Raw genomic sequence first — 14,004 nt, 5'->3', positions numbered from 1 at the left:
TTCAAACGATCTACTACGACGTACGATTCTCAGCGGGGTCCCTAATCGCAGGAGCGTGTCAGACATTGCGATATCGCTCGAACGTCACGGATATATCGCTCGAACGTCACGAATCGTGCCGTCGTAGCGATCAAAATTTCACTGTGTGACGGTACCCTTAGACACTGGAGAGACTTTCTGCAGTACACTTCTCATATGTATCTGATTCACAATATCTGCTACCATCGTTTGTCAGTATTTTGGAACTTTGATCATCTGAAATGTGCAAATAACAACTATGGCTGTGTACCTGTATGGCTGTTGTCTAAATAAAGCTACTCCTTAAACTGGAATTAGCACCATCTCCTCTCGGACACATAATTCTATTTCCATCTTCTCACAGTACTGAGGGGATGTTGGCAGCTAACATCATAAGTGCCTTTTCTGCCTGGCCGGATTAGATCAACTGCTATGGTTTTGTCACTCACTACCACAGGCCATAGTCTGCATGAGCTTGCTATTTGTCTAAACTTGATCTTGTCTGTCAAGAATATTATTTCACATAGACCAGATTGGTCTAAAGATCAGCCGTGGATAAACAGTTATATTCAGGGCAGCTTTAACTATACTGAACCCTTTTTCCATTGGAACCAGATCACTTTTCCAGCCTCTTTTTCCAGCTGAATTTGTCTGATGGTATGAAACCAGGATATGTGTCTCTCAGTCAGCATTGTGCTAACTCTCGTGCCACCATTTGATAAACCAACAGCTCCTGTCCTAGGTTTCTTTGGCTGGGCTTTAGGGCAAGTTGTGCTAGGGTTGGGTTCAAATCTGTTGAGACTGTAGGTCCAACAGCAGGTGTTCTGCAAGGTCTTCAATTCAAAACCATCTTTTACCTCTAAGGTCTTTGACAATGTTTTTGCTTTGGTGTCCAAGCATCTGTGTCCCATCTTGCCAACTACGCCAAGTTATAAAAGATTAAGATAGGGAGCAGGATGCAATCTCAAGCACATCTTGCTGGCCCAAGGGCAAGCAGGATCACCTAGAAGACACCAACTCTTAAAAACATTAAGAATTTTATTTACAGGTCTTCCAAAAGAACTTCAACATGAGCATTAACAGCAGTCAACATACCTTCATCCATCACATAATGAAATGCAGAACACCAAAGCCTGCACAGTGCTTCTCTGATTATCACAGCCTGTACACCAGTTTCAGTGAAGCTCAATTCTCTCACACATGGTATCTTCAGCTGTCTCTGTACTCTCTGTCATACATAAGCCCACAAACCTCTGGAACCTCAAGACAACTTCATCAGCCACCCAATAACGTCACTCGGCCTTATCCTTGTTACTGTCTCCTACCAGACTGGCCTGACGTCAAAGAGACTTTGTCTCGGTAAAGCGCTGCAGTGATGTCCATTTGCTGCTAACCACTGGTTCTATGCAGCAGTCACAGACTGATATCATTGTACTCAGGACTGTTGTCACCAGCTTGTTTCAAATAAATACTGGTTCACATCTCAGGCATTTCTGCATCTCTCCTACCTGAGAATACAGTGAAGAATTTTCACTCTCCCTAACACTTCAGCCAACTTGGCAATGTCATCTCCCCTTGTTTCTGTGATACACACTGTTCATCACTTGTCTAGCCCAGACTACTAACTTGTTGCAGACCCTCACTACATCTTTCACATGACCTCTTTTTTTTACCAACATGGGTGCAATATAACATTTTCAAGGCATAAATCAGGCTCAGAATAGACAAAATATGAATAGTGGATTTTGAGCCTCATGTAAGAGTAGAGCATGGCATCAACAACTGGGAAGACTTCAAATATTTTCCACCCTCTTAGAATCTCGAAAAGGTTTCCCTGTTCGATGGCTTTTAAAAAAATGAATTATCAAAGACTAACAAAGTGGTGTGTGTACTTAATGCCAGAGGGGTGGTTAAATGTATAACACAGTGTCCAGTAAATGCCATGAATCTTTTTTAGTTTTGTTTACTATTAAATCTTCTTACTTACTGTGACTTAGAAATAAATTCAAATTGTCCTGGATCCAGCAGGAAAATCTTAGCTTATGTGCACTGTGTCACTGTCCTGGACCTCATACTACATATCCTAATGTTAGAGTCCGATGGGCCCAATGTAAAATTAGATCTGGACCCCCACCTGCATGTTGGTCACTTTTGGGGGCCCTTGAAGCGTTCTAGATCCTATAAAGAAATATGCTTTTGCACCCCATGTAATAATGTCCCCCATCCTGGCCCCTTCCTGCAATAATGTCCTCCATCCTATCCGCTTTCTATAATAATGTCCTTTGTACTAGACCTCTTTAGCAAAATGTCCTCCTTCATGGCCTCTTCCTGTAATAATGTCCCCAATCTTGGTACCTTTATTTAATAATATCCTTCCAGTAATAAAGTCACTAGTGATGAGCGAATATACTCGTTACTCGGGTGACCTCAGAGTATTAGTTAGTGTTCGGAGATTTACAGCTATTAGCCAGGCTGAGTATATGTGAGGATTCCCTAGCAACCAGGCAACCCCCACATGTACTCAGCCTGGCTAATAGCTGTAAATCATTCAGCTGAGGCGATCAAAACTTAATGTCCGAACACTAAGCAAGTTCATAACAGCCAGCATATGCCAGAAAAGATGTGAGCTTGGCACCGGAGCCACATCAAAGGGAAGGAGTCCGACATCAGCACACTATTACCCCCGATGTCAGAAAGGGGCTAAAAAGAAATAAACAATTATTCTTACCTTCCCTCGCTGACATAGCAGCTGCTTCTTTTTCGCTCTGCTCTGTTGATATGGCTGTCAATCAGCATGACATCGCCAGTCATAACCTGTCTACAGAGCAGACCGGAAGAGGAAGAGCTGATCTGTTGATGTCAAGCAGCAGAATCACCATAAGGGGTAATATATGACCTCCTTAAGCTGGCACCGGGCAGAACAAATAGGTAGTTAGCAACTACCTTCCTGTTAGTTCTTAGACACATAGTACAAAAATAACATGGTCATGGAGCACTATTCTTTCTGTCAAAATGAAGGAAATTAGGATTGAACAAAATAAGACCAATTATAATTTTATGTGTTCATGTCATGCACCGGTTGTATTCATGGTACTATGGATTAAACAAACCGATGTGTTTTTCGTCATCATTGCAGTCTTATAATGTTATGGTTGATATTGTAGTGATATACCATAACATTCTATGCAGTAACATTCCAATCTCTGCCACCGCTATCTTTTCCAAGAATGAAGGGTCTAGGGTCCCCTTGGCTTATACCCTGCACAGTGGCACTCCTGGTAACACTCTGAGCATGGTGCTGTGGTGTAGCCTCATCCCTGCATAGTGGTGGCATGGAGCATTGCCGCGTAGGGAAAACCAGTGAAGAAGAAGCGGTACCTAACAGCACTTCTACTCAACACTAAATCTTTACAGTCTAGTAGGCTTGTAAATATGTTACATTACTTATACTGATCATCATTTACAGTCATTTAGTTTCTTAATAAACTCGCTCCACAGCTTAGCTCTGATAATGCTGTGGGGAAGCTAGTTTTTACTACATCAAATAAAAAAGTGTCTGACAACATCATATTCCAGAAGGAGAGTCATCAAAGCAAACACTGAACCAGCAAGGAATTTTCTGAGAAATCACAGTTCTAAAGCCTTGTGATTAAAGGCTGGGCTACAACACAGGTTGCAACTCAGGATTGCTACAAAATGAGTAATGCGATGTACGGTATTTGCAAAGTTATTCAATATGGAAATTATAAGGAAAATGTCAAATGATTCTATGATTCACTTGCTTTGTGAAAAGCAGAAATAAATGGATACATCATCACATTCGAGTCATAGTGATGCCAATGTGACGCCCAGGAGACCGGGATACCCAGCACCGGACCAATGGAGTCTGTCTCTTGAGGGGGATGTCACGGGTGGCTTGACCCGGTGCTGTGGCCTCAGGCAATGCACAGTGTAAGGGGTATCATGAGGGGACAGGCACTTACTTGATCAGCAGCAGGTTCTCCCAGCGGTGACGATCCTGATCCTGGATAGATGGCTATTGTCCAAATGAAAGACTGAGGCACTGAAACGTTTAACCAGTTTACTTTAACATAAAAGGATTTACAACCAGTCCTGTCACCGGAGTCTGTATGGGAACTCTGAGTTACTTTGACCCTGCCGGGGTCTTCGCCTCTTATTGTGCGCAATTTCTGTGTGGCCCTGCTGCTGTATGTGAACTGGCTGCCGGCCCAATCTGTCCCCTCCGGGTCCTGGTTCGACGGGCAACCCGAGTCCTTTTATCGGTTTACCCCCTCTGGGAGTACCGCTGAACTCTGTGTCTGTTGCTGCATCCGACCCTAGTGAAGGTGATATCACCTCACGTTTTTCCGGTTGCTGTATTATATATAATGAATACAGCCACGGATCCGGTATCCGTCTTTGCGCCTGTTCTGGGTAGTGATTAATGCTACCCGGTTCTCACAATGTCCTTTTTCTCTATCCCTCTTCTCCTCAGGCCGGTGATTTAGGCCTGGTAACAGTCACAGGGCTGTTAGAGATTCAACTGTATGACCTCTCACTATCAGCTCCTTGGCCCAACTGCCATTTCTTCTCTCAGACCAGAATGGATCAAGGGGAGTCTCTGGAGCTCCCCCTTCTGGCCGGAGGTGGTAGTGCAGTCTTGCTATTTTAGTATTTGTACTTACTGTCAGTAACTATTTTTGTGGCAAATACCCCTAGGGGTGCCACATTCCCCCTTAGTTAAGAACAGTACTCCGGGACTGTGGGACAATAACATTTTGAAATAACAATTAATATGTACAGAGTCTTAAAAATGAAAAGTTACAAAAACCACTCAAGGAAACAAAAATAGAGTTCTGTAAAAAGTCACTTCAAATAGCGTCCATTAATACAGGTGTCTCATGGTGTCTCACGGCACTGTACTTAATGTCCAGGAATTTAGTTCCATTTTTCCAACGGAGTTATCAATATAAAGTCTAAAGAAAGTTCAAAAAGAGCAAAAAGCAAAGTTCAAAAAGCAGTCTTTCCGGAGCTTTGATTTAGTGCCTCCGGGCTGATAAAAAGTTCAAGAATATGCAATAAGTTCATACAGACAAGTCTCTGTAGGCACTGGGCTTAAACGTTGCAGACTGATAGCAATGACTATACTACATTTTCTGTTTAACTATATACGGCATAACATATATACAATTCACATTATGAGCTTTATAGTTGGTAATCTGCATACCTGGCCGGTAATTGACCCTGGGTACTACGCTGTGATCTACGTAATAGCGGTGTCTCTTCATGTGGTGTACTACTGTCTACTGCGGATGTAGTATCTGCCCGCTCTGCTAAAGATAATTCCACGACTATGGAGTTGGCAAGTCCACCGTGAATGGGATTACTCTGACCAGGAATCTGTTCTTCCTGGCCTGGAACCTCCTGTAGTACGGGGTCAGCCTCTTCCTGTCTTGGGACTTCTGGTATTGGGTTCGGTGTTGGGTAAAAGGCCACCATGGGAACCACTACTGCACCATGGTATGTTAGTAGGGTTTTGGGAAAGTCTCCTATACAGGTGTGATACACTTCCTCTTCTTTTTCCTTTACTGGTTGAACCTGTATGGGTTGAATAACTTCTGGTTCTGGCTGGACAACGTCTGGCTCTTTCAATGCTTCCGGACATAATTTAAGATTGTCTCTTGACACTAGTACAGATGTTAAGCCTCCGTTTTTGCTAATGAGACACAGTTTAGGATTATCCACTCTTGTTGGTAAAACTGTGTAGGGTACGGCTTCCCACTGATTGTCCAGTTTATTGGTTCGACGATTTCTCTTGAGCACTTGGTCACCCGGTCTTAATGGGGTCGCTAGAGCATTCTGGTTGAAAGTTCGCTCTTGTCTTTCTCTAGTTTGCTGAAGGCTTCTTTCCACACTCTCTTGCACTTGGCGATACTGCTTTTGCCATATGATATCCCAATTGGAGTCTTGAACTTCTGCGTCTGGTTTCAGAATTCCCATTTCTAGATCGATTGGTAATTGGCCGGGTCTTGCACGCATAAGGTAAGCTGGGGTGCAGTTGGTGGAGCTCACCGGGACATGATTATACAGATCCACCAAGTCAGGCAATTTCTCTGGCCATTGATTCCTTTCTGTCTCAGGTAAAGTCTTTAGTAGGTCTATTACAATATGGTTCATCTTCTCGCATAAGCCGTTTGTTTGTGGATGATAGGCCGTCGTCCGGATCTTTTTGCAACCATACATATTACAGAATTCTCTGAAGATCTCTGATTCAAAGGCTGTACCTTGGTCGGTGAGAACCTGTTCCGGATATCCATGGGGTCTACAAAAGTACGTTTGGAACGCTTTGGCTGCTGTTTTTGCTGTCAGATCTTTTACGGGTACTACTACCAAGAAACGTGAATAATGGTCCACGATGGTCAAGGCATAGACATAGCCGGACCGGCTTGGTGTCAACTTCACGTGGTCCATGGCTACAAGTTCAAGTGGTTGTTTGGTGATTATGGGCTGCAGTGGTGCTCTTTGGTTCTTTTGATCGTTTCTTCTGAGGTTACACGGGCCACAATTTCTGCACCACTGTTCGATTGATTTTCTCATCCCGACCCAATAAAATCTTTCTCTTAGAAGTACTTCTAACTTTTTCCAACCGAAGTGACCAGCACCATTATGGTAAGCTTCGAGGACCATCTTCACATCTTGTTTAGGCACAATAATCTGCCAAACCAATTCATGTGTTTTCGGATTGGTGTATCTTCTACAGAGCTTCCCTTGATACAGGAACATTTTGCCTCTCTCTTTCCAGAGTTGATGCGTCTCTTCTGGGGCATCCTCATAGGGATATGCACTTTGCTCAGTCAACAGTTCCTTCACCAACTTCACAGCCGGATTGCTGTCTTGGGTGTCAGCCCATCTATGGTGTGCTAACGGATTAAAATTCACCTCTTGTTGTTTCTGATAGGTACTTGACTGATGATGTTTTGCCTTGGGACGATGGAAGGCTGGTAGTTCAATTTCTTCAAGCTCCCCCGTTTCTTCTTCTACATCTCTCAAGTGTGGCATCCGGGATAGGGCATCGGCATTTCCATTCTTGCGACCTGCTCGATACTTGATTATGAAGTTGTAATTAGATAACCGGGCTATCCATCGCTGTTCTAACGCACCTAATTTGGCTGTGTCCAGGTGGGTCAACGGATTGTTGTCAGTATAGACAATAAATTCTGCAGCGGCCAGATAGTGTTTGAAACGCTCCGTCACAGCCCAAACTACTGCCAGTAGTTCCAATTTGAAGGAGCTGTAATTTTCTGAATTTCTTTCAGTAGGCCGGAGCTTTCTACTTGCAAAGGCGATGACTTTCTCCCGACCTTCTTGCTTTTGTGACAGCACCGCTCCTAGTCCCACATTACTGGCATCGGTGTAGAGAATGAAAGGTTTATGGTAATCTGGGTATGCCAGAACCTCTTCTCCGGTTAGTGCCTTCTTTAGTTGTTCAAAGGAGTCTTCCCTTTCGTCGTTCCACTGAAAAGGAGGGTTTCGGTTTGAAGGTTTCTTCGTCTGCCCTACCAAGGTGTCTTGCAAGGGTGCTGCCAACTTGGTAAATCCTTTTATAAATCTGCGATAGTAACCCACCAATCCCAGGAATTGTCTCACTTCTTTTGCGCTGGTAGGTCTTGGCCAATCCCTTATGGCGCTTATTTTATCGGGATCTGGTGCTACTCCCTCCGAACTCACGATGTGTCCCAGGTACTGTACCTTTGGCTTGAGAAGGTGACATTTGGATGGCTTGACTTTCATGCCATACCTGGATAAGGCTTCGAACACTTCTGCCAGGTCTATTAAGTGTTGTTCGTAAGTCTTTGAGTAGACGATCACATCATCTAGGTACAGGAGGACGGTCTCGAAGTTCTTGTGTCCGAGGCAGTATTCCATCAGCCGCTGGAAGGTACCGGATGCGTTGCAGAGTCCGAACGGCATGCAATTAAATTCACATAGACCCATTGGTGTGGTGAATGCCGTCTTTTCCTTATCTCTCTCAGCCACAGGGACTTGCCAATACCCGCTTGTTAAGTCTAAGGTGGAAAAATAATTAGCAGATTTCAAAGCAGTTAAGGACTCTTCTATCCTAGGCAAGGGGTAGGCGTCTTTATGGGTGATGTTATTAATCTTCCAGTAGTCTACGCACATTCTCATGGTTCCGTCCTTTTTTTCACAATCACTAGAGGGGCCGCCCAGGGGCTACAGCTGTCTCTTATTACCCCGGCCTGTTTCATTTCCCTCAGCATATCTTTTGCACATTGATAGTGAGCGGGCGGTATGGGTCTATATCTTTCTTTTATTGGGGGATGGTCACCTGTGGGGATTGTGTGTTCTACCCCTTCTATCCGTCCGAAGTCCAATGGGTGTTTACTGAAGACTTGTTCATATTCCGTCACTAGCCTATACACCCCTTGTTTTTGATGGGTAGGTGTTGAATTTATGCCCACGTGTAGCTGTTGGCACCAATCCTCCATTTCTCCATCTGAGCCATTGCCTTCCACCTGACAGGTTGGTTCTAAGGGCTCAATGGTTGTGATGGCATTGTTGTCAACAGTATATAGCTTTGCCATTGTAGCATACCTTGGCAAAGTGACCTCTTCCTCTCCACAGTTCAAAAGTCGTACCGGCACTCGTCCCCGGTGTACCTCGACTATCCCTCGTGCTGTGAGTATAGTGGGCCTGCTGTCGGTGTACACTGGTTCTATTAAGGCTTGATAATCTCGTCCCTTAGTACCAATGGCTGCTCTACACCATATCAGCATTTCTGTTTTTGGTGGGATTACAATAGACGTTGGATCACTTACCCTCACACTGCCGATTTCTCCACCTGCAACTTCTACCTGTTGCCTTAACATCAATACTTTTATTTCCCTCCGGAGAACTCTCTGCTGGCAGGATTGGGCAGTTTCAGCAATTTGCTGTAAGACAGAAATGACTTCGGAAAAGCAGCTCTCTAACACATTCATTCCTATCAATACAGTTGGTTCACAGTTCCGCCGGTCAACATCAACAACAATTATACCCTGTTTCTTCAGTTCTACTTTACCAATCTTTATGGTCATCTCCCTGAATCCTAGTTTCGGTACCAACTTACCATTACTGGCCCATATATCTAGTTCAACATCAGAGGGCCCTTTATCAATATCTGCATCAGCCCAGTACCTCTTATAAAGGATATACGGTATAGATGAAATCTGGGAACCTGTGTCCAGCAAAGCGTTGAGGGGAATTCCGTCCAGCACGATAGGGATAATGGGTCGTCCTCCGATGTACCTGTCGTGCCAGGGTGTTGGGCCTTGAAAGTTCATTCCTGCGAAGCGGCCCGCATTCCCAGGGGATTCCCGTTTAAATCACAATCTCGTGCAAAGTGGCCCGGCTGCTGGCAACGGCGGCAAATGGGCTGTCCATCCGGTTGGTAGCGGTCGCGTGGTCGTCCTCTCCATGTCGGGTATCTCCGGGGTCTCATCCATGGAACATCCTCTCTACAGTTTGCCAACTCCATCTTGTGTCCTCTCATCTCCTGCATGGTTTTAGCCATTGAAGCAACAACATCAGCTAAAGAGTCAAGCTTTTGTTGAAGAGCCTCATTAGTACTGGGCCCCAGGGGCTTAGCAATGGCCCCAGACATAGCTGATGTCACTGGCACTCCCTGTTGTTGAGGTGCCTCTGCCATGGGTTGCGCAGGATCCTGATCCCGAGGTGCCTCTGCCAGCTGGAGACGTATAGCGCTCTCCTTTAATTGGGCAAATGTCAATTCAGGGTTCTTAAAAACAAGCATGCTCACATGCCCCCGGTGAGAAGGGGTGTAGAGTCCCTCAATAAATTGATATCTTAGCAGTTTATCCGCTCCGGTGTTAAAAATGGGTTCAGCCAGTGTAAGTGATTTAAGGGCTTCCTGCAGGTTTAAGGCAAAGTCTCTCACGCCCTCATTAGCTTTTTGTTTGCAACTAAAGAATCGTATTTTAGCTTTGCTGCTGGCCGTGGTTTCAAATGTAGCTTTTAATCCAGCAAATATGCGTTCAACAGTGCCTTTTAGATCAGCTGCCCATGCTGTGACTTCTCGCTTAGCATGGCCACTTAACTGCATCATCAGGAGACTAACACGCTGAACTTCACCCACAGGGAACATGTCAAAATGGGCCAGCATCTTTTCTCTGAAATCGTCAAGGGTATTAGGCTCACCTTCATACATTGGAAGCCATGGGCCACCCGGGGTATATGGCATCAGCACCGGCATGATGGGCGCCACTCCTTGCACCGCTGCGCTGCCGGACTCTCTATTGACACTCTGTCTTTCAGCTGCATTAGCGTTGCCGAGTGCTGCGGCGTCTCCGTGCTGCGACATACTGTGCCCCCTTAGTTAATCCGGACCCTTCCGGTCCTCCGCTTCCGTCGGGATAGTGTAGATTCGTTCCGCTGTGCAGCAGGATCGATTTTCCCCTTGCTCTGATGTCAGAGCGCTCAGCTTGGTGCCGCCCACAATGACACGCCCCCTGCTGCTCCCACCCACCGCGCTCTGTAATGGCGGATTCTGAAGTTTTTCAGTTAGACTGGGGCTCAGGTGATGGCGTAGCTCAATTAACAGTCTCGTGCCTAACGGTTATGAAGTGATTACCTCAGGGGATGGCGGCCATCTTTACTCCATTATAACCAATGGGGAAAAGTCACTTTCAATAGTTTTCAATGGGGAATGGATTTTTCTTTAATAAAGTCAATTTTCAAGATTTTTCATCCCAGTTTTCACAGTTTTGGGCTCCAATCACGGCACACAATACCCGGTATACGGGCTGGCTAGATCCTGTTCGTGACGCCAATTGTGACGCCCAGGAGACCGGGATACCCAGCACCGGACCAATGGAGTCTGTCTCTTGAGGGGGATGTCACGGGTGGCTTGACCCGGTGCTGTGGCCTCAGGCAATGCACAGTGTAAGGGGTATCATGAGGGGACAGGCACTTACTTGATCAGCAGCAGGTTCTCCCAGCGGTGACGATCCTGATCCTGGATAGATGGCTATTGTCCAAATGAAAGACTGAGGCACTGAAACGTTTAACCAGTTTACTTTAACATAAAAGGATTTACAACCAGTCCTGTCACCGGAGTCTGTATGGGAACTCTGAGTTACTTTGACCCTGCCGGGGTCTTCGCCTCTTATTGTGCGCAATTTCTGTGTGGCCCTGCTGCTGTATGTGAACTGGCTGCCGGCCCAATCTGTCCCCTCCGGGTCCTGGTTCGACGGGCAACCCGAGTCCTTTTATCGGTTTACCCCCTCTGGGAGTACCGCTGAACTCTGTGTCTGTTGCTGCATCCGACCCTAGTGAAGCTGATATCACCTCACGTTTTTCCGGTTGCTGTATTATATATAATGAATACAGCCACGGATCCGGTATCCGTCTTTGCGCCTGTTCTGGGTAGTGATTAATGCTACCCGGTTCTCACAATGTCCTTTTTCTCTATCCCTCTTCTCCTCAGGCCGGTGATTTAGGCCTGGTAACAGTCACAGGGCTGTTAGAGATTCAACTGTATGACCTCTCACTTTCAGCTCCTTAGCCCAACTGCCATTTCTTCTCTCAGACCAGAATGGATCAAGGGGAGTCTCTGGAGCTCCCCCTTCTGGCCGGAGGTGGTAGTGCAGTCTTGCTATTTTAGTATTTGTACTTACTGTCAGTAACTATTTTTGTGGCAAATACCCCTAGGGGTGCCACACCAACATGACCATTGCTTGTCAGTGGACTGCGAAAAAAACTGATACAAAAATACATCAGGTTTTATTACTGTCAATTTGGTACCATCAATATTAACAGGTAAAATAAACGCAAAGTAAATGATAGGGTTAATTTCACTATTCCAGTCCCATTTCACTTTGTAGGTTGCCCATAGGTCCAGATGATGATTGGTGGTCAGCCATAAAAACCACACATGCAGCATCCATAGTCTTCTTGCAGGGGCCACCGAAGGAGAAATGTAGTATTAAATGTTGGCAAATCAAAGGAATAGCCAACCATGTATTACATGGAGCTGTCATCTGAGTAACAGGAACCCAACAACAAATGTATCAACATGGTGTATAGAAAAGTAACGTTTCGAGAAGTTTTATAAGTAAAAAAAAATAAGACAAGATTATTGAGTGTTGCGAAATGAAATAAAGTTTTCAAACATTGCCATCTAAAAGAAAACTTTTGTTACATAGCCTCAGTCCAAAGAATGATTGTTGCTGTGATTCAGCAATTATGTTAATAAACTCGGTAATAATAGCAACTTGACAGGCAAGAATTGTTACCCTAAATCTCAGAGTTCTAAATGATTCCCTCCACTTAGCGGTGACCCAGATTCATAATTATCACTCATTAAAAACCTATATACCACATAACGACTTCATAATTTTAAAAATAATTAAACTCACACCGACCAGCATGTCTTTCTATTGAAAATATATTGTTTTATGATTTGTAAGCCACAATAATACAGAACGATTACATTGCTTTTATCCCGGTAACAAGAAGTTGTAGTGTATGCACTAAAATAAATGAAGCTTTCATCTACAAATAGGAAAGTGGACCCCACACCATCAGAGAAAGGGGTTATTTGAACCATGTGCAGGATTGGGGATAGGCAATATTGGTTGGGGTGAAGCAGCAGGCAGTTGATTCAATGGTACCACTGGAGTGTATGAGAAATTCAGGGAAGGGTAGATACTGGGGAAAGCTTGGAGCTGCACTGGAAGGGGTATGGTGGTTGGCACTGGAGAAATGGTCCTTAAATTGTTAATTCCAGTATCCATTGAGTTAGTTGGTAAAATACTGATATTCTGAATTGGCATTTGTGCTCCTGTAGTTGGCATAGGAGAGGAAGCTCGGATTTGGTTGAGAGAGGGTTTCTGGTCTCCATACTGAAAAGGGTTGGTGGGTGATGGTTCTTTCAAACCTACAGGAAAATTTCAAAATAAATTTGTTAGTCCAAAACCATTCTAATATGGTCTTCTGCAAGAAAATAGAAATGGGGCAGCAATTTTAGGTTCCCAGATAGATCCCTCTCGGAAATCTCTCAGTCTAATCCACATGCCTATAACTTTGAGCTACACTTTTTGTCAGTGTACATCAATATCTAATTGGATCACACACAGAAATACAGTAAGGCATTTTTCCCTTTTCATTTGACCTACATCTGAGCAGGTAAGCTCATAAGACTAAGTGCTGGAACTACAGATTTTAAAAAGAAACTAAATGACAATGCACAGTTCATCTACAGATCAGCCGTAATGGCTTTTGATTAAAAAAAAACTGTCAAAAAACAATGGAGGAACTTGTTAAACAGAATACTTGTAAATGTTGCTAAATATTTAATGTAGGGGACTTCTGTCATGGATGACCATTAGGCCACGTGCACACGTTGAGTATACGTGTTTCTATTATACTTTTCCTCCATTTATTCCACTACTGATTTTGGCTTACACATACAGATGTAAAACACTGACCAAATACTAAATGTGGCCTTATAGTGAGAGTACCCTTTGCATGATTTGTATACAGTATATATTAATAATTTCTAATATACATTTCTAAATATTAAAACTGCAGCAAAAAGCAAAAATTTGTGAAAATTATGGAAAACCACAAGATTGATAGACATGTTACTGATATGCAAATGATGAAAAAATGTTAACAACATTTTCTGAACCTCTCAATTCAACACTCAATTCAGTGTTCAGTAGGAACAGCACATGCTGAAGCACATACACTTACAAATCTTGCACCTTGGCATGCTATCAATGAGGTCATTGATGGCTGTCTGAGAAATGTTCAGCCATATTTAATGCACTTGGGCACAGAAATCATCAAGATCCGCTGCTGGAAGTTCTCTTTGCCTTTGCCAACTAATGACATCCTATATGTGCTTGATGGGACTCACTACAGGCCATGGTAACATGTTTAGGCAGTGCAGGCTGCTCATGATGG

The 14,004-nt window shown here is 44.3% G+C and overlaps 1 protein-coding gene across 2 annotated transcripts in view; it reads right to left on the bottom strand.

Annotated features, from left to right (window-relative positions):
• Window positions 1–12,470: 12,470 nt before the first annotated feature.
• The window catches only part of EPN3 (epsin 3), a 94,081-nt gene continuing 92,547 nt past the window's right edge, over window positions 12,471–14,004 (bottom strand). For both annotated transcript variants that reach the window (XM_069752403.1, XM_069752402.1), the window contains one exon: window positions 12,471–12,973. In XM_069752403.1, the coding sequence (XP_069608504.1) occupies window positions 12,618–12,973 (356 nt within the window). In that variant the 3' untranslated portion in view covers window positions 12,471–12,617. The remainder of the gene's footprint in view (window positions 12,974–14,004) is intronic.

This window comes from Ranitomeya imitator, chromosome 2, assembly GCF_032444005.1.
Source record: "Ranitomeya imitator isolate aRanImi1 chromosome 2, aRanImi1.pri, whole genome shotgun sequence".
NCBI lineage: Eukaryota > Metazoa > Chordata > Amphibia > Anura > Dendrobatidae > Ranitomeya > Ranitomeya imitator.
This window is presented reverse-complemented; position numbering and strand designations above follow the sequence as displayed.